This window comes from Dermacentor silvarum, chromosome 3 (genome assembly GCF_013339745.2).
Source record: "Dermacentor silvarum isolate Dsil-2018 chromosome 3, BIME_Dsil_1.4, whole genome shotgun sequence".
NCBI classification, from domain to species: Eukaryota; Metazoa; Arthropoda; class Arachnida; order Ixodida; family Ixodidae; genus Dermacentor; species Dermacentor silvarum.
This window is the reverse complement of record NC_051156.1, coordinates 142424115-142445905: the sequence shown is the minus strand read 5'-3', so window position 1 is coordinate 142445905 and position 21791 is coordinate 142424115. Positions and strand designations below refer to the sequence as shown.

Here is a 21791-nt window from a genome sequence, read left to right as displayed (position 1 = left end):
GTCATTAACGACCAAGTCAACGACATGCTGTGCCATGGCGTTATTCAACCATCCCACAGTCCCTGGGCACCTCTTGTCATTCTCGTTCGCAAGAAGGACGGGTCTATTCACTTTTGCGTTGACTACCGTCGATTAAATAAGGTCACGTGCAAGGACGTTTGTCCTTTGCAGCGCATCGACGCCGCCCTTGACAGGCTCCAGGCCGTAGAATTCTTTTCGTCCCTAGACTTGCGTTCTGGCTACTGGCAGGTTTCCATGGCTGAAGCCGATCGCCAGAAAACGGCGTTTATTACACCTGACGGCCTATACGAATTCAATGTGATGCCCTTTGGACTTTGCAACGCGCCTGCAACATTTGAACGACTAATGGACAATACGCTGCGTGGCCTCAAGTGGTTTATGTGTCTTTGTAACCTCGACGATGTCGCGGTTCTCTCACCTGACTTTCCGACCCACCTACTTCACCTTAGACATGTTTTGACATGTCTCACCAATGCTGGCCTGCAACCTCAATAACTGTTGCTTCGCCGCGCGGGAGCTGACCATCTTAGGCCACACCGTGCCCAAGCACGGCGTTCTACTGGACCCTACGAAACTTCGTGCAGTCGCTGAGTTCCCGAAACCTACTAACATCAAAGAACTTCGCAGTTTTGTGGGCCTGTGCTCATATTTCCGGCGCTTTGTCCACAATTTCGCATCGACCATGTCGCCCTTGACCCAGCTCCTACGTGGTGGTGCGGACCTCTCCTCCTGGACCCCTGCATGCGATGCCGCGTTTGCTGCACTGCGTCGTCGTCTTACCTCTCCACCTATTCTTCGCCATTTCTACCCGACAACTGCAACTGAGGTACACACAGACGCCAGCGGGGTCGGTCTTGGCGCCGTCCTCGCGCAACGCAAGCCCAGCTACTCCAAATACGTGGTCGCCTATGCGAGTCATACGCTAACAAAAGCAGAGGCCAATTACAGCGTGACTGAAAAAGACTGCTTGGCTTTTGTATGGGCGCTTGGTGAATTCCGCCCATACTTTTACGGCCGCCCATTTGACCTAGTAACGGATCACCACGCGCTTTGTTGGCTTGCCGCGTTGAAAGATCCATCTGGCCATTTAGCACGTTGGGCACTCCAAATCCAGGAGTACGATATTCGCGTCGTCTACTGCTGTGGACGCAAGCACACTGACGCAGATGTCCTGTCCCGTTCACCTCTGCCTCCAAACTCGGCCTGCGGAACCACTTGCGCACAGCCCCTGTCACCTTTTGATCTTGACTCGATTGGCACCGAACAACGCCGTGACCCGTGGATCACTTCTCTTTATGCCTATCTCTCTAGATCAGGGGTTGTCAAGCATGTTCGTTCCGGGGAACCCTGCTAAGCTGCATGAAGCGCCAAGGAACCCCCCCCCCCACCCCCAAATTAACCAAATTAAAATGTCCTAAGTAAACTAATGTCGAATTATCCAGAGTATCAAGAAAACAATAAATGAATGCTTACTACGTCAATACGCTTTTATTTATTGAATGCATCAGCAAATCTTGTTTCTATTTTGGACAAAAGCAGTGAGGAAGCTGAAATTCTTCTCATCTCATGACTGACTAGCAGCGGCGAAGGCCTTGATCCTTCGCAGCGCGGCCGCGGCGCGCGTCTTCATCTGCAGATACGCGCACATCCGGTTATTTTTTCACTAGGGAGCTGGTCGCCAACAAATCGTCCGTCCATCGCGATGTAGCCGGTTCTTTGACATATTTGCACTGAGTCAAAGCGCAACTACTGCTTGCCGCAACCGCTGCTGACGAAACTGCGGCCGTTATTGACGCGATCATGGATGGCGACATTGCGGTTCAGAAGGCAGGCGGCCGACGCACGCACCAAGTCAAAACGAAACTACCATTTGCTATAAGTATGGACGAATCCGCAGTCGCTATCAACGCGATCATGGATGGCGACTACGCAGCTATGAAGGCACGGAGCCGACGCGCGCACCGAGTCAAAACGAAACTACGGTTTGCCGCAACCGCTGCGGATGAAACCGTGGTGGCTATCGACGCGATCACAGATGACGACTACGCACTTATGGAAGCACGCGGCTAGCCGCCAACGCGGTGGTACGCGCGGCGATTAACGCAACAATAAGGGCTTTGAGGGCACAAATAAGCACAAAGTATTCCAGCGTTGCTGTCAGTCACGTATCGCGTACGATTGCCGCTGAGGACCATGGCGATGCGGACTGCGCCACTTCGTTTTTGGACGCTAGCGCCGTTCTTGCCCTTTCGCGGCGTACATTTGTGGTGCTCCGCACTTGTATTTTTTTATTCCTCCGACGCATACGTCAGTGCGCATGCTATCGGCACCTATCCTATCTACAAACGGGAGAAATGCGCATGTTGGTAAGTTACGGCCTCCGAGATTCAAGTGCGAAAGCTTAGGCACGCTGCCCGTTTTCGAAGGTTGGGTGGCTACAAGCTGCTTGGGGATTTATTGCGCAGTTCACGCACTGCCGTTACGCGCTGTGATGTGCTTTTTGACACTCGGGCATGGGTAATGGAAGTTCTGTGGATCGAGCACACCTCTTCTTCGCCGTTTTAGCCACTTAATTGGTGAGCGCGGGACCACGGAAAATTTATCAGTGGCTCGCGGAACCCCGAGCAGGGGCCTGCGGAACCCCAGGGTTCCGCGGAACCCACTTTGAGAACCCATGCTCTAGATCATCGACCACCCCTGTATCCCGATCCCTCCGACACCAAGCTGGTCATTTCGCCATTCGTGATGAGCTGCTCCACCGCCGCAACTACGCTTCCGAAGGCCGTAGATGGCTACTAGTCATTCCCCGCAGCTTAGGATCCCAAATCTGTGCCTCTTTTCACGACGATCCGCAATATGGCCACGCCGGAGTATTTAAGACTTACGAACATATTCGCCATCGCTACTACTGGCGGGGAATGTACACTTTTGTACGAAGTTTGTTCAGTGCTGCCCCGACTGTCCACATCGCGAATTACCACCTTTACGCGCGTCTGGCGCCTTGCAGCCTCTTCCATGCTTTGCCAGACCCTTCGATCGCGTCGGCATTGACCTGTACAGCCTGCTTCCCATGACACCAGATGGCAATCGGTGGATCATAGTTGCTGTGGACCATTTGACACGCTATGCCGAAACTGCTGCTTTACCGAATGCTACAGCACGGGATATAGACTCTTTCGTCCTCCATCGCTTCATCCTTCAACATGGCGCACCTCAAGAACTCCTCAGTGATAGAGGTCGCGCCTTCCGTTGTCGAAACTCTGCTTTCGGAATGCCACATTATTCATTGAACGAGCATGGCATACCATCCGCAAACTAACGGGTTCACAGAATGGTTTAACCGCACTCTCGGTGATATGCTCGCGATGTACGTGGCATCTGATCATGGGAACTGGGAGTGTGTACTTCCTTTTGTAACGTTCGCATACAACACTGCGATACGAGCTACTACGGGATTTTCACATTTCTTCCTCCTATATGGACGGGAGCCTTTGCCATACCATCGACACTCTCCTTCCATACCATCCTGACGGTTCCGAGTGCCCACCTGTGTACGAAGCTGCCCGACAAGCCGAAGAGAGCCGCCAGCTCGCGCGCACCTTTACATCACAAGAACAACAGCGCCAGAAGGAAGGCCGCGCCAACTCACTTCCGATGCCCGCGTATGCCCCAGGGTCTCTTGTATGGTTGGCTGTTCCTTGCCAAACTCCTGGGCTTTCCTTGAAACTCGTCCCAATGTATGAAGGGCCTTACTGCGTCTTGGAGCAAACGTCTCTGGTGAGTTTTCTCATCGAGCTACGTTCTCCATCTGACGACATGCGCTGGCGTGAACGTGACCTCGTCCACATCGCGCGTCTCAAGCCCTACCATGAACCTCTGCCTCTACCCTCTTAGGTCACCAGGATGGCTCTTTTCCTGCGGGGGCGATTGTGAAGAAGAACACGCGCCTCCGTCCAGCGGCATCGCCAACGCTCGGCCCGCACTGCTGGTTGCTGGTGTCTTTTGGGACGGTGCCCCTCGCTGCCTCGCCGTTCCTTCAACTCGTAGTGTCCTTGAAGGACACCACCAATAAATCTCTTCTCAGTACCATACATGACTCGTATACACCTATTTTTGTGATTGTAATACATGAACAGTATTAATAGGGCTAAATAATATGGAGCTTTATATTAAATTACATTACAGATTTGGCCACCTTTTTAAGAAACATAGATGTTTGCAGGCATCCATTATGATTAGTCGCTTATGTCTAAATGGCTAACGAGTGAAACGCACCAAGTGGTGGTCTGTCAGATGTCAGCCGACAAATATTAACGGTGCTTCTATGGCTCAATAGCGATGGCCACTTTGGACGTTGATGCCAGGATATCAACGATGGACAATTTTTCAGTATTTTATTTGCCATATCGGGAATTCCTTCCCCCAACCCAAGCAACAATGAAGCGCTACACTGAATAGAGGATATAGACTTGAGCACCGCGGCACTTAGTTATCATGCACAAGCTTGCAGGCAAGGTGTTCGTACGTTGAAACACAGCCCTTCCCCACAGCGCACGCATCGAGTAAGTTTACAGTGTCGCTGCCAGACGTCTTCACAAGAAAATGAGGGAGGATCACGGAAGAAAATTTTGAAAAGCAGTCCTTATTGAAGGTAAATAACGTTGAAGGGCTGGAGAGGATGCACTGAAAGAGTTCGTTCTATTTACTGCATTTGTACAGTGTCAATTAAAGTAGCGTGGAAAGTAATGTTAAAATAATCAATTATTTTTTAGTAATTGCTCGATCACTTTCTCAAGGCAGTAATTGGTAACTGTAATCAATTACATTTTTCAAACATGTAATTGAAATCGATTACTTTTTTTCTGTAATGTGTACTACAAGTCTGGGCTTAAGTGAGACTATGAATAAGAGAAATCTGTGGATCTTGAAACAGCAATGTTTGGTTCTCGCTCACTTTTATTTCCTTCCTTTGGCGGTTGCACAAAGCACGCTGCCACTGATGTGATGGAACAATGTAGCTGTTGAGGAAGCATTTTGTCATAGAAAAGCAGTCTGAAAATAGGACATGACAAAACACTAACATACCAGTAACAAGCCACACCCAGCTTGCATTATAAAACAAGAGGAACTCTACATAAATCACTACGAAAAGGAAATATAATAAATGTAAGCACAAGCATTCCTTTAAGAAAGAAATTATTTTTCTTAAAAACCTGCTTCAGCTAACTTGGTCGGCTTTCTCTTTTGTCAGCAGAGCAGTGTACCTCTTTGAAAAACCAGAGATGTATTTTCTCCTCATATTGACCTGTACCTTTTCCAGGCCATTTATTTGAACAAAATTTGCACTTGTCATGCTTGGTACCTTCAAGCTCCAGCTCTGTCCAGTCATCAGCCTCTTCCTCTACCGTTTCCTTGACTGGATTGGGAAAAACAAATGCAGGACCACTAGGTGTAGGCATAGATTCATCTCCAAGGCAAGCACAGGCATCAGCGGCTGAGAGGATCCATGCATTGCTCAATGAAGTCAGGTCATCGCTGTCATCCTTCTGTAATGGCATGAGAAACACAAGCACGTGTGCTACAACAGTCTTCAACGTAAACTCTAATGTGCACTTTGAGTTGTAGTCATCGGTTATTCTTCCGTGCATTTGTGACCGCATCTGCGTTTTTGCATCCTGTCTAAAGTAGCAATAACCGTGCATTATCTTTAATTAAGTTGAGCCTACCAGCTCCAGTGATAATTCTTCTTGCTAGCACAGCCTTCACACTCACCAACCAGGCAACCCAAAAAAATACCGAGCATAAACCATCAAATAATGATTGTCAAAGTCCAGCAGTAGCTTTTCCGGTAGTGCTGCTGAATGTGCTGCTGGAGACACTTGTTGGTTAGGTTAGGTTATCTATCATCGAGCGGACTGTATTGCAATGCTGTGAGGTGTGTGGCTGCTATGACACTGCACTGCTTCCAAGGTCGGCCCCCATTGCACACCAGATTAAAACCCTCGTGGAGAAATGCATTGTACACTGGTATTAGAATCGGACCACCAAGTCACCACCTATGATCCTACTGCGTCCAGTATTGGCTAAATTTATTTGGCCAGGCCATCGTCCAACCAAAGTGCAGAGAGGAGCCAAAGAAAGCTTCACCTTTAAAATGTTTCCACAGCAAAAGAAAACTAAGCTTCGAGTACCTACTACGAAACAGGAAGTACTGTACCTGTAGGACGGGGTCAAATTCGGCTATATCAGGACGGAGAAATCCTGCCGGCGATGTCTCATGTGAGGTTAAATGCCGGTCCTCTTCCTCTCCTTCCGTGGCCATGGAACGGGTGGACTGGTCAGCCTCTTCCTCCGTCGTCGTGCGCGAGTCTAAGCTGACTGCATCGGCAGCCGAAGATGGCCCCCAAGATACTTCAGAAGAACAGTCACCTCCGGCAAGGTCGGCAGCGTGGTTGACACTAGGAGGTAAGGAAGCGAATCAGGTCTGACATCACAGTGAGATGGACATATTTATTCTCTGTGTTCCCAAGCACATGTTCAAAGGCAGCGATGCGACATGACTGAAGGAATTGCATGTGAAAGATGCCTTGCAAGCACTTTAGACAGTGCACTAATCAGATGGACGAACATTCACAGTTTCTGGCTTCATGTGGCGTAAGGCGCCACACGGAGAATACAGTATAGGTGCCATGTGTTAGCAGGATGCACAAACAGATGCTTGTATGAACAAGGGAAAAAGAGCAAGGACGCCCACTGCTTCAATTTCTTGGAGTGGTCAGCAGTGCTGCCCTTTGAATCAAGCAGCCACTGTGTTCCTTAACAATCGCCAGTAATTACAAAACTGCAGCATTGTTGTCAGGAACTATAAGAATCGACTCGAAGGTGCTGTAGTTGGAAGTGTTCAGCAAGCAGCTCTGGATCAGAGCAATCACTCAGCAATTCTAGCAATGTGATTGTGATTATTTACTGACTACTTCACTAGAGCAAGAGGCACTGCCCTCCAAAATGTGTGTTGCGTAGAAGAACGTAGAAAAAAAAAAGTGGATGTTTGTGTCACTTGAATTGAATGTCACTTTTTGCAATTGAGACTTCAATCCTGGCACTCACTTCGCTCTAAGAACACACCTTTGACAAGAGCAAGCAAAACGAAAGTGCGTTGAAGACAAGGGTTGTACTAATGTTGAGCAGTTCTATCCGAAACTGCATTAGCCGGATGGATGGATGGATGGAAAACTTTAATCGGAGGTCAACAAAAATTGTTTTTCCATGTACGCAACCAAGTTTGACATGTTTCAACATACATCTGTAACGATAAATTTACAGCAGATATGTTTACATTTGTTCTAAGAGACCATTTGGAAAGGCCATTATCTGACCCTCTACTTACCAATTTAAATTAAAATCAGCGTAAAAATTATTATAGGACTAGTTATCCTTATTTTATGAGTATATCTGTGTGTACCAAACACTTATATAAAAAAAAAACAAGACAAACATGTTTATTAGCATTTGGTTACCTGATCCAATTACAATCACACACTCATGTCTTATAAAGCATTTAGAAGCTCTCGTATTCCTAGAACTGCTTCTGAATGCCACTAAATACAGTTGCTTACATTCCTAATAAGCATACAATGCCAAAAAAAGAGGCACAGAAAGAAGAAACAATTATAAATGACAATGAAGACCATTAAAGCTTGCACCGTGAATAACAATGTAATTTTATGCCAATAAACTAGAGGAAAAAATTTCAAGAGAGCCGCACCAGAACATTGGTAGCCTGGCAAATGCTAGTGTGGCATCAGGGAAGTGTTTCGAGGACGGCTGCATGTTTGTGTAGAACTCTGCCTTTGTGCTGCACTATTTAAACCTGTTTAAACTGTTAAACTCCAAACTGTTCTTCAATGCACGGCACACTGTGATGGCTACAGCTTTGCTGATGCTTGATTAAACAGATCATAACAAACAAAAATTGGAGTACGCTTAAGCTTCGCCCTTAAGTGTGGAACGCAATAGCATTATTGGACGCCGTTGACGCCGACACTGACATCATATTTTCTGCGACATGGGGCCCGATCAAAACGAATTGGCAGGCGAAGTCCCAGTTTGATCTGCCTAAGATGCAAGCGCCATCTGGATATCATTTTCACAAGTAAAGTGCCCGAACGCATGGCTGTAGGTCTGGTAGAAATGCTGGAAAAAGGGTTTGTGTTTGAGTTTCCTCGTAGCAGAATTAGGTTGTCTCGTACATTCAAATTACAATCCGACATCGATTGGTAAACTATCCGACAGTGAGTCTGACGCCGAATGGTAAAGTCGTACTTTACCATTTTTCTGACAAATTTCACTGAGAAATTCAATTTTTGTTGACCAAAACCTTGCAGCACGTGGAGGGCCTGCGCGGTTGGGGATGATTTTCTCTGCCGCTCGCAGACATCGCACGCCGGTTGCCGATGCCGGATTTTTTGCGACACGGGGCCCTTAACGCTGTCGCGCTAAAATACAGAAAGGACAAAAGAAAACATGGTAGCCTGCTTGCTTTTTCATTGTTTGCTAACAGTTGGGAGTCATAAAATGTAAGTCAGTCACGATGAACACCCTCTTTTATGTGTGGGTGAGCCTACGAGAGATGTTCATAAAGTTTGTGTTATTGGTGCCATAAATTCGAGGGAGAGGGGGGGACGAGGCAGACATGACAGACATCGCAATCAGTGCCACAATTCTATTCTCGGCAGCAAATAAAAATGCGGTTCTATATACCTAGTACCATGAAACACCCCTCGTAACTGCAGGATGACTGCCCAAATTATTGCCACTTCTCAGACATTGATGCTTACCGTTGATTGGACGAGGATTCACTGGGTTTGGACGGCGGCGCCAGCAAGGGTGGCCTCAGCCCTGACATCTCCCCTTCAATATCATCGTGGGATTCTTGGCTGTTCTGTTAGAAGGGAACCCATGCACGAAATCAACATCACGCTTCAATGAAGCGCATGCAGCTTTCAGGAACCACAAACAAGGCATTTACAACAATATGAAGAGAGCATAGCGAATCCACAATGAAGGCACAGCCCTATTTCATAGTTAAACATGAAACCTTCTTGGATGCATCATCACATGCAAAGTCAGCGAAAAGAAAGAACCACCACACGTATCCACAAACACTTCTGACTATCCCCCAAGAAGGAAAAACACAAAAACATAAAAGAACATGCTGCTGTTGACTCTGCTTAGTATAAGCACTACTCGTTCAAATCCCCTCTTTAACCTTTTAAGCCCCAGACACAAGCTGCAGGTGTGCCATCAACTCATAACAATATCAACAAAGATGACTCCTGCATGTTAAGGATACAGTTTGTTTTCTTTTCTTTGGCTTGCTGGAAACAAATCATGCTCACCAGTTCAGTGCAGCAAATGCAGTCAAGTTTGAGTCCTCAGGGTTATTATTTTGTTATTAGCATTGATTTCATTATAATGTGTTCAACCAACAATATTTATTAATTACATATGTTGTGAGGCAATACACCTTTTCCAAAACAAGAAACTCACATTTTATGTGAATACAGAAGACAAACAGAGCAAGCAGTGCACTTCCAATGTGCAGTAAAAAAAAAAGGAAGGGGGAGAGATTTATTGGGATTCAAGAGGCTAAATAATTTTTCTCCTTTAAATCGTCAGATAAACTTTCTTTGGCAGATTTTTGCTGTTACCTTCTTTTGAGAGTAACAAACCTATAGACTGGAGACAAATATTACACAGTGATCAACAAGACGCACATTAGCGATGGTGAGTGGATTCTCTGATACATCATTTCACTAGGATATTGTGCAGCCATGTTAATCCTTACCACTGCAATTTTTGTCTTTTTCTTTTCTTTATAACATGCTTCAATACCACAAAATGCTTTCTATATGCTGACAGCTGCTCTATGCATCAGTAAACAGTTGTTTCAAGAAGATTAACATGATAACAAAATAGTCTCAACAAAATGACACTTTAAACAGGTGTTATAACTAGAGTGACAACATGCTGAGGCAGTAAATTTTGCTGAACAAAGTGTATTTTCTTACAAAGCAAAATTTTTGTAGTTTAGCTTGCTGTGTGCATACTGTTTCTGTGTGTGTACTCAGGCTTCTTATTTTTATGGTGAGCTTTTTACCTAAGTGGAGAATGGTTGTGCCATTCCACTCATATGTGCTAAACTTTCCATTAGGAGCTATTGAATCACTCTAGCAGTCACAAAGCCAAATAAATATGGCCATTGTTCATTACCCTGTCAGAAGAGCGACGTGAGCTTATCAGATAACTCAGTGGGGCAGTGTCACACATAACACTGGCTATCACTTGCCTGCAGGACCTTATCTCCCACAACTACAACATGGAGGGCATGTTGGTAAAATCATCTATATGCCCTAAGCTTCACAATTTCCTATGAAGTCTTTCATTCAAAATTTCTAAGTGTCTGAATTGATAACGGTGACATGGATTCATGGAGTAGGAAGCAAAGAGCATATGTAATCATGGCATCCAAATAGAGTTAGGGTTGCCAGCTTTCAAAGTCGAGACGCAGAATGGGGAGGACGTGAAAGGTGGCCAACCCTGCCAATTTCAGGAGCCGACATTCGATACGTGTAGTCTGCAGTAATATATGATGTCCGAGATTTACATCGAGAAAGGTGTAATAGTTGCCTGGCTAACACGGCTACCAATGCAGACAGAGGTACTGTCAACGGTTAGGGCCCTACGCCAGAACTATAACCACGACAAAAACACAAATGTCTTTATGTTTATGACAATGCAGCTGAAGAAAAAAGAGAAGAATGTCCAACCAAGCTGTCAGGCATTGCAAAAAGAAAATCTGGTTTATTGATTGTTATTCAGTAGAAAAAAAAGAATAAGTTGAGACATTTGGCCGTCCCGACTGAGTCATTTACATAAATGTCGAGACTGTCCAGCTAAATTCGAGATGGTTGGCAGCCTTAAACGGAGTGCAGATTATGTTAGTCTGGCTATGTTTTAGAAAGTAACAGCTATTCAGTGAAAAGAAAACCAACATAGGTGAATCTTCAGGATAGAGGGAGTGAGCTTGGTCTATGAAAGGTGACAGGTCACCTCGAAGCCCAGAAACATAAATGGGCTCGAGAACTGTGTATTATATAGAAAACTGATACAACCTGTAAGAAAATTTTCACAATACAACATGAAACACGGACAGGCATGAATAAATTGAACACAAGAAGCACTTACTTCCAACTACTTTACATATCTGTATGCAGATATCTACAACAGCATACACATACAACCAAAAATCCAACACGCAAGAAAGCACCAGAAAAAGCAACATGCAAAATCACACAGAGGACAAGGGAAACCAAGAAGAATGGTGCATTGTTGATGTTAGATGATAACTGTTAACTGGGCCATGTGCAGACTTACTTCAAAAAATTTTACAAACACTTGGCTGTTGAACAGGACGGGATACTGGGCAGGCAAACTCCAAAAGGCAGAGAGCAGCCTTACGCCGCTCCTCCACTGTTTCTTCCTCGAAGCGACCTTGGAGGTGCGGAAAGACAGTCGATGGCAGCGTCACAAGACAGATGAGGATAAGAGGACAATGGCGTATTTCGCTTTTTTAAACAAACATGTTATTTGTGTGTTATTTCAAAATGAGAAGCTGCTCTATGAAAGTTAGGGTTTGCCCCTGGCTTCCATGTGCACCTTAATTTCAGAAATTGAGTTTAGATACGTAAACATGAATTATGCAACTAAATTTTAACAAAGGAGAGGAGCCCATATGTGACATTAGCAAGAACAACAACAACAACAAAAAAAAAAAGAAAATCCTTAATTTTTAATCACCATTTCTCAAGACAGAATACACATAGTGAAGCTACCATATAATATAGGGCATCGCTACCACCTACATGTACCAACATAACAAATTGTTATTGCATTAATTGTGAGACGGCCGATATGTAGGGCTGATCCCATAGTAAGAAATTCCCAAGTGAAATAGTACGCAAATCACTATAACAAATTTAAATAGAGAGCAACAACAACAACAACAAAACTCCACATAATCGACAAAACTACAACTGACAGTTTAGGCGTACCAGATGGCCACAAAAATTAAACCAGTCGCGCGACATAGCAGGTTATATATCGGTGGAAGAGAATGAACACTACTTCTGACAAGCGCTGCTGCAGCTGGCGCTAATTACGTAACACACGACTAAGCAGTAAAATGCATATGCAAGCAGCGAAATTTCCTCCGAATCCAAATCACGTTTCGACGCAGTAAAGCTGCCCCATTTCTTTGAAATTATAGGCCAAGAGCGTTAAACAACAGTGATCACCGATCGCTGAAAAACACACTCACCAAAATAGCTAGCCTTGGCAAACTTCGGAAAGTTTCCTTTCAAATGAAGGCCTTGGTAAAGGTGAAAGAGAGCCTTGTACAACTTGCGGAAGTCACTGTACCTTTTCCATACTACGACCTAACGGCAAGAATACACAACCAGCGTTAATGACGCGCATGCAGCAATTAAGAGGACGAAACCATGAACGCACGGTCGCGCTTACGTACCTGAGATGCCGCTTCCACCGAGTTCTTGGGAAACACCTGTGAACGTCATAAACATATAAATCGACATCGAAGTGCTTCGGCGTAATGCTATCTCTGCGAGCTGAGCATCTACTCATCTCTGCGAGAGGCGCGAATCAAATAAGACTATATCGGGGCTGTCGATCGAAAGCGCCCAACCACTGGAAAACCACGGCCGATCGTTTACCTTGGAGACAACCTTGTAGATAGTGTAGCCTTTCTTGTGTCGTGTCGGATTCGACACGTAGAAGCTCCTGACCCAATCGTTGTGATCCGGTAGCTTTGACATGGTCGAGGCAAATCATAAACCGAGCGAACGAGACAACTCGAGCAACAACACAGAGTACACCATCACCTAAGCCGATCGGTAGCTTGTGTCACGTCACAGGCAACACCGACGCGACAACTTTCGGCGGTGAACGTCACATTGCACGATGCGCTTCATCCTGTCGTGTAATCCTTGAAACGAGAGGAGCGAGAGCAAACTTCCACGGCGGCACACTTGGCCTGCCTGCTAACACGGCACAATCCAACACCACAACACCGGATGAACCGAACACAAACTACACAAATCCGCAAGAAAATCCTGACTGCTTGCCTTGACCCATGTTGACTTGCTGTGGCAGTCGCGCTGGAGCCCCACTGCCCATACAGTAGCGCCCTCTAAAGTTAAAATGCGAATCTTAAAGGCTATGCTTTTGCAGAGTGAATGCGCCGATTGCAATCACGGGAGCCGAAAACACATCATAAACGTAAACACTTAATAAGCTAAATTAAATTAATAAAAATAAGTTTTAAATTTTCAGTAGTAAGATTAGTTTACATCTCGTAAAACAAACTTTTTGGCAAAAACCAACGTTGCCGAAAATGTTGTATGAATGCGCGTCAGTTCCGTACCTAGGCGCGATATTCAATTTGAAATTTACGAGAGCAGAAATTAGTGATGTAACGCGGTCGTAAGTGAAGTCAATCGGCCTGTTTATCCGCCTTGAATAAGTGGCATAGCGGCGATTCCTCGCTGAAAGCACCCACTGTGCTACACGGGCTTTTAGGCGAAACAACGAAGGGCGGCGTAAAGTTCGAGCAGTTCGCGATGTGCGAATGAAATTATAATTTTTATGCTTTTCCGGCGAAATTTCATTAAATCACGCGCTTCCCACTTGCATTGTGATGCCATTGCTGCTCATATGTAGGATACAGAGAAATCGAATAAATTATCGAGGTCTGTATGCAAACACCTTCGATCAACGAACCTAATGCTCTATTTCTTGACGAATCCAGACGAAGGATACGACGAAGAAACGAGTCCACCAGTGGCGTAGCCAGAAATTTTTTTCGGGGGAGGGGGGGGGGGGGGGGGGGCTCAAGTTGCAACGCGGCCTCCTCCTTATAAAAGTTGTCGAGGCATCAAATACATGAATAATAACGGCATTGCCATTGCCAATGCCGTTGTATATTAGGTGCTGAAAACGAATTATTTAACGCTACGCACAGTCAAGACAAGTAAATTATGTGTTTGTTTCATAAAAGAATAGCTTCGTATGTCCCAAAAATTGTGGCAGTAATAGCTGATATCAATGCTTCCGCTTTTTTTTTTTTTCTGGTCTATCTAATAAGCAAAGAAAATATCACGCGAACTTTAGAACTATATCAGTTCGAAACCAGCAAAGCAGTGCATGCAGCTGGTATGAAAAACGTAAAGGCCATACAATGAACAAGTTGACAAATATTTTGATGAATCTTTGTCATTTAACAACCTTGTTTACATTTTTGTACATATGCGACGGCCAGGGAAAAACATCAATGACGCTGTCCTTCGTTGCAATGGATTGCGCAGCAGCAGATGTTACCGGTCGTATATATTGTAATTGCACCGAAATTATAGTTGCAACAACGAGTACATATAAAAAGCAGAAGTTCCGCAAAATATACATTAGAAATGCGAAGATAGAATGGAATATACAAATGCCAAGATAAACGGCAAGAAAGTGTCGCGTGAAACCAAGTTCACTGCTTGTATACACAAAACCTCGCAACAAGATATTTAAATATACGTATAAGTCTGCAATAAATATACGTATCTAAGGAAACTTCATTGTATATAATGCGTCAGACAAGACAAATAAACATGTTGCGCAGTCACAGATAGTAAACTTCACGCATACGAGTATAAAGACAGACGATGCAGACAAAAACAAAACTATGATCTCAGAAATTGTGATATGCATTTGGGCCATGCTGCAACCGTGACAGCACCATGTGGCTAGAATGAGAGAAAAAGAATGCAGAAATCAATACGAAAATGCGTATTTTAACTGCCTGCACAGCGGCAACAATTATTATGCACCCAAAGTCAAAGACGGCTATTGCTTCGTTTCAAAAAAGAAGTAAATACATGTAGCTAAAAAGGAAAGAAAAGGACAAACGAAAGCCACAGATGATGCGGCAAGTTGATTTACCTAACATCCGAGTGCGTTTTTGGGAAACGCCGCGTGTGCCGGGCTTTCAATGAGCAAAGTTTGTCAAAATTTGTTATTGATGTCCCCATAATTTTTGTATTCCCAGGATAATATTGATCATCATGCTAACTGTTACAATAAACGGTGAAAATTTCTGTGGTTTTAAAAGCTAATGAACAGTCATACGTTTTCATAATTACGAGATTATATAGGAACGTGAAGGAACAGATATTTTTACAGGCATTGATTTTTGCTGCTTCGCTATCTAAACGATAAACTTTACTCGGCGGGGAGGTTTAGCGAAGCGTTCAGTAACTTCGGACACGTTGATGGCGACGTCTCTGTGGGCGTATAGAAGCGCCAGCATAACCATGCGTTCCTCATTGTAAAGCGCAAGTGGTTTTTTTTTTAGTAATCTCATGTTTGAAAATCTCTCTGCGCTGGCAGTGGCACTGGAAGGGCGACTAGAATATGCAGCAGTTTTGTACTAGAGCACTGCACGGGCCGATTTTTTCAGCCCGGACCCAGCCCGGGCCAGTTTTTACGTTGGGCTGCCCGCCCGAGCCCGAACAAAACTTTTATGGCGAGACCCGGGCCCGGCCCGGGCTCGGAAATAATCTACGTTACCCGCCCGGCCCGGCCCGCCACCTACCTTACCTTAGGCCCGAGGCCCGGCCCGAGCCCGGCTCGAAACCGGCCCGAACCCGGCCCGAACCCGGCCCGAACCCGGCCCGAACCCGGCCCGAACCCGGCCCGAGACCGAAAAATACATGTTTGTCAGAGTTGAGACCCCCGAGAATAACTCGCTGCACGTTACATGCACACCACCAGAAAGCCCGAGCCCGGCCCAGGCCCGGGTCTTTTAAAAAGCACACGCCGGGCCCGGGCTTTCGGGTAAGCCCGAGCCCGTGCAGTGCTCTAGTTTGTACACATGTACATATAACCTGCAGTCTCCATGAGAGAGGGCATCTATTCCTGTGCTAAAACCTAAAAACACTTCGATATCGTTTCCTCAGCACCACGCTCGACAAGGTAGACAGCCGTCCTCTTACGCAAGCCACAATTCTTGGTCCCTGGTCCCAGCCGACGTCGGAACTGCTTTAAAAGCGCTATTACGCTTTTTAAAAGAAACAGGACTTAGTGAAAAACTATAGAATGTGCGGACTGATACGTTTCTTTTAGTTTTCTTTTTAATTTTCTTTTGTTTTCTAATCTTTTCTCCCCTTACCCCATCCCCCTGTGCAGAGTAGCCAATCGGACACTTAACCTGGTTAACCTCTCTGCCTTTCACCTCTTATTTTCCTTCCTTCCTTCCTTCGATATCGTTGACATCCTTGTTTACGTACCTTGCACAAACAGTAAGCTGTTCGATTCCAGCAATATCCGTCGTTTCGTCAGCAAGTACGGAGAAGCAGCCTGCAACGTTCACTTTTGCATCTAGGCTTTCTTTGATAATTTCACCACAAATTTCTATAATTTGGTTTTGTACGTCTGGTTTAAATACGAGGCATTACTGGGGCAACTTTCCAAATGGTTCTTCAGATGTGTATCTCCACAATCAGCTCGCATGCGAAGAAGCGTTCTGGATATACCAGTATTTTCAGCGGGGGCTTTGCTTAAATCCATAGGACCAGTGTCCCTATCGCCACGGAGAGCAAGAATTTGCCACCCGCAAAAAGGAACTGTTTCAAATTAAATAGGCCGCTGAGTTTCTTCTGTTTTCTCTTATTTTACTTTGCCTGCCCTGGTCCAGCTTATCGATCACATTGGGCGCGCTTCCTGAAAATCTTTGGAGAAAATTATCAGATGCCAGCTGACAGTCACGGTGATATTTAATATTTTCGTGTGTGTGGAAGATTGCGAGCGCGTGCTTCCATTTATGGAACGGCTTGGACACGCGCGTTCGAGTGCATGCGTGCATGTTGGCCCAAGTTTACAAAAAACATTAAACCCAGAAAGTTACAGAATTAAAAATCCGAAGCACGCCTTTGGAAATGTCAGTGCACTTTTCGCGTCAAAAGTGTATGAGAACTTTATACCCATCAAGTTTCGGAATTGAAATCCATGCGCTCCGTAGATTCCGGTGCCGCTGCGAGATGCCGCGACGCGCCCGCTCGCTATCGAAAATCCCTTGAGACTTTGTGCTCGGCTGGGGCTCCTTACGTTATGTGACTCCAGGTGCATGGGCGTTTCCACGAAATCCAGCCCGAGTTCGCAATTTTCGCGCCGAAATATCTTTTCGAGTGTAAAAAAGACATTGTAGACAAAATCCACAAGAATTTCCGGCGCCGGTGGTTCTTGTGGTCGGCGGTGCATGACAGCACAAAAAAATTTCGGGGGGGGGGGGGGGGCTTTCAGCCCCCCCCCCCCCCCTCCCGCTTTGGCTACGCGCCTGGAGTCCACCCACAATTTGTACAATCTTCTCCCCGACAACGCGCACCCCCAGGACGAGCTGATTGCGTTTTGACTTCGAGAAAGAATGTGACATCAATAATAAACATTCTCAATACAGGACGAGGCAGGCCCAACGTTACTAGTTGGGCAGGCCTGCGCTCGTATTGCTTCCGTTTGCCGAGGCGCCCGCTGCCAGTGACTTCCTGCTAGACGAATTTTCACTTCGCTGTTGCATATCTATATCCGGGCGTCTATATACGGTCATCAAATGAGGAACCAAAGACACCCATAAAAACGTTCTCTCTCTCAGGCGTCCAGTGCTCTGTTGGAGACCGCGTGCTGCACAGACTGAGGTAAGGTTTGATTACGATTGCACGTAGAACTAACGTAGTCTGAATGCTTTCAGGAGACAAGTCACAACCCCTTTAGACTCCGTTTTAACTATCACTTACGGACATACCCGCTTTCCCGCTTCTCAAGCGCGCGGAATGCCGTATATATGGTGTCCTAGACTCCAGATAACATGTACTAAGTTTGAAAAAGAAAAAAAAAAGCGAAGCATGAAACCAATTGTACGTTGTTAGCAGCCACTTGCAGAAGCGTCCAGTAATTTTTTGTACTCCTAAAATGACTAATCATAAGCAAATTTTTATTTCAATATTGGTGAAATTCCGCCACTATGTTAGAGTTAGCTTTTCGCCCATGCTTGACAACTTAGGTACGTCTCAGTGTCCGCGGCGCTATCTTTAGCGCAATTACTTCTACAGTTACTAAAAAAAGAATAAAAGAAAAGAACAAAAAACTCCGCGGAATTGAGAAAAAAGGAAAAGAAAAAAATTATGCCGATTCAACGCACAATTTGGAGTCTATGTGAAGCGAAGCTTTCGTGAAGCGGTGAATGCAATGCTATAAATTTGCACATTTAATTCCTGCGACCTTAGCGTAAAGAAAACTGGCGCGCGCTTTCTCTTGCGCACCCGTTCTACGCAATATGAACAACTCTTATATTGGCTTGTATTTCTTCATTTCTTCTTATTCATTTTAAATGTACCGGGCCGCTTCTTCGCCGATCCCCCGTTGTTGGTGCGTGCCATAGTATGAAATCATCATCATCATATTTAACACGGGGCGATCATCTGAAAGAGCTATAGTTGGCGTTGACAAGATTAAATATACCTGCAATTGTGTCTCACATGATCTTCAAGATAGAATAAAAGTAAAAACGTCTAATATGCATTTGTATTGTGATTTGAAATGCGGAAAAATAAAAAATAAAATCTGGAGCCCGCTTAAGCTTCGCCTTTAAGAGTGGAACGCGATAGCATTTAAAGATCCCTGGCTGCTTATCAGGTTTCACGGAAACTGCAGCTTTTTTTTTTTTTTTTTCTACACTGTGGGGATGCACGACTCTCACGCGTCCCCTGATGTGGTTTGCCCCGCATGCATAGGCGGAAAGTTTGCATTATTCCGGGGGAGGGGGGGGGGGGGCAACCAGCTTCCCGAAACCTACCCATATATATATACATATATACCCTCTGCTAACAATTTTCTATTTCTAGCTTTATGTCGAATGCGATTATATCGACACTTCACGCAAATTGTCGCGGTTGTCGTCGCCGTGATGTTCCGCATTAAATCGAAAAGCCATATACATGAGCGATCCATATCCTGTGGGTGCGGGAAAAAGCACGTAACAGTGAGCCGAAAAGGATGGCGGTTTGATGGCATTATTTCCCACGCGCTCAATATTCGGGTTAGTTGTAGGTCACGTGGGAAGGAGAGCACGCGCCTTCTGCTCTAGCCCTGCCGTAGCTGTGAATGACTGAGCGCGGCTGACGCTTATGGGGCCCGCGTGCCATATCTAATTGTTTCAATGATTGGTGGGTGCAATGATAAAGGGCGACCAGGGATGGCTTTTAACTTCATGCGCGCTGTCTTCCTTGCCGGGCTGTCTTTCGGTGCCCCCTAGTGTTGCAGAGTTAAGAGACAGAGGCCATCGCAGATCACTCACAGAGGCCGTCAGTAGTGAACATAAAAATAGGCAGATAATGATGATAAATCCAATTTTCAGAGTTGCGGTGATTCGCGCGGCTGTACGAACCGTTCGCCTCCGCTGCCGGCGTTCTTCACAGTGCTTGCGTTGTGAAAGCGAGTGCTCGAGGTCATCCAGTGAGGTAATTTACAGGTTCACATGGTCCGTGTTTACTATGTCCACTATGCTTGCTATTTTAATGTTATATGAATGTTTACTACAATTTATATGGCCACTATAACTAACGTATAGACTCGTGTAAGGGCCGCACTTTTCTGTCGCGATTTTGACGAGCCTTTCATGGGACCGGGTCATTTGACCTCATTTTTCCAACTACGAGTATCAAATCCGCCATAAACCGCTGCCATCGTCTCCTCTCGACATCCAGTAGCGACGCGCGAAAGTACGCTGCGCGCGACAATTCGCTGTTGAGCCCGATCAGAAACAGCACATGCATAGAGTTTCTCACTATAACTAGGACTCCGTGTTTTCGGTGTTTATCTTTATTGAAAATCGGCGGGTGTTTATCGGAGTTTATATTTCTGGCGGAAATTCGGCATTTATCGGAGTTTATTTCCCGTAAATCCCCAATTCTCCGAAATTCGGTGTTTTGCATTGTTCTCAAAACCCGAAAATCGTAGATCAATTCATATCTAAATACTAAAATATCAAAACGCACGAAGCACATTTTATTTTTCCTAGAACGTTTGAATGGACAAAAACGTATACGCACAAGCGAAATACTTGAACACAGAACACCTTTAATTTTCCGTATAACAACCTTAGCTTAAAGCTTATTGTAAAACACGCAAGCATACTTTGCGAGATTGCTGCCAGTGATCGAAGCACGCTCCTTTCTATTGACGACTCTCAGCTTTGAAAACGCCCTTTCAACGTTAGCGCTAGAAACAGGAAGCTCCAGAAGACGCAGCGCGCAGCGAGAAAGCACTGGCCACTAGACATTGTGAAGTCTCCAAAACGACAGCGGTTTAACAATGTTACGTATTTCATAGTACTGATAGTTCGCAAAATCACTCAGGAGCTGGCTCAAGTCGTCAGTTTCAAGAAGCACTAATTGAAAAATAGCCGCATAGGTTTCGAACGCGCAGGGAAGCTCATGCTTCACATTTGGATTCACAATTTGAACACAGTACCAAAACGATTCTTTGGTGTACTGGAGTTGATCACACAGGTTCCTCTCAGATGTCTGTCTCCACTTTTCGGCGACAGCAGCGTAGTATCCGTTAAAGTCTGCGACAGTCGTTAAGCGTTGATTCTAGTCAAGGAGGTCCAACATACTTGTGACATCTGATGCGAAGACCTCGGTTGGATCCCGCCATTGACTGATGAGTGCGTGCAAACGAACCTCAGATGGGATAAACTTGGTGTACCAGCTAGGGTACTCTCTGCCTCAAGTTCCTTAACGATTGAGATCACGGCACACGCATTGGTCTTCAGAAACCTCATCTTAACGAGCAAGTCGTGCACAGCTTCAGGAGATGAAACAAGACTCCTGAGCTTCTCACACTTTGTCCCCTTGGCTTCGTCGCTTCTCAAGAAAGACAAAATGGCTTGCCAGTAGTCCAAAATATCTTCTAGAGCTTCATAAATAGAGAACCACCTCCCCGGACATACGGTTTTCAGCGACTTGATGGTCATACCCATGGCCAAGCAAATCGGAGTTTATCGGATAAATCCGAATTGTCAAAAATTTTACCGGCGAATGTTTATCGGATTTTTTCGGATAAAACTGAAAACACGGAGCCCTAACTATATAACAGACACATATATAGTAAGAAACTCTACAAGTACAGGGAACGCGATTGCTTCTCGGTTGGATGTCGTTTTTTTTTTTTTTAATATTGGCTGTCAAGTTATAGGTGCGGCCCTTACACGGGTGCGATCCTTACACGGATTTACACGGTAACAATATTCGTTCGTGTAATTGTCTTCTACTTCGCTATCACTAGTACTGCTTTCGCCTTCCCGGCCAAACTGCACTCTTTTTTATTTCTTTAGTACTTTGAGTCCGAGTATAAGTGCTGCTGCGCATGACTTCTAGACTTCTATTTATTCTGATTTTGAGTGAATCTGGCTTGGTATCATTTCGGTTACTGAGTGAATTCTATATACAAGGTGCTGCAGCGAACAGTTTCGAAAATTTTTAAAGGTGGCCTGTGGCAGATAGTACAATTCTAGTTCATGAGGTCGTCTACTCGAAGAGGCGGGCATTACTTGCACAAAAAATTGAAATGCATAATCGACTAATTAACAAAATTAA

The 21791-nt window shown here is 45.3% G+C and overlaps 1 protein-coding gene across 1 annotated transcript in view; it reads right to left on the bottom strand.

The window, feature by feature from the left end:
• Positions 1-13206, bottom strand: part of LOC119445861 (ribosomal protein S6 kinase delta-1-like) — a 39725-nt gene extending 26519 nt beyond the window's left edge. The window contains 8 exon segments of the mRNA XM_037710166.2: positions 5384-5567; positions 6239-6479; positions 8859-8962; positions 11458-11508; positions 11510-11574; positions 12401-12518; positions 12608-12643; positions 12813-13206. Coding sequence (XP_037566094.1) covers positions 5384-5567; positions 6239-6479; positions 8859-8962; positions 11458-11508; positions 11510-11574; positions 12401-12518; positions 12608-12643; positions 12813-12914 — 901 coding nt within the window. The 5' untranslated portion in view covers positions 12915-13206.
• Between the last annotated feature and the right edge of the window lie 8585 nt (positions 13207-21791).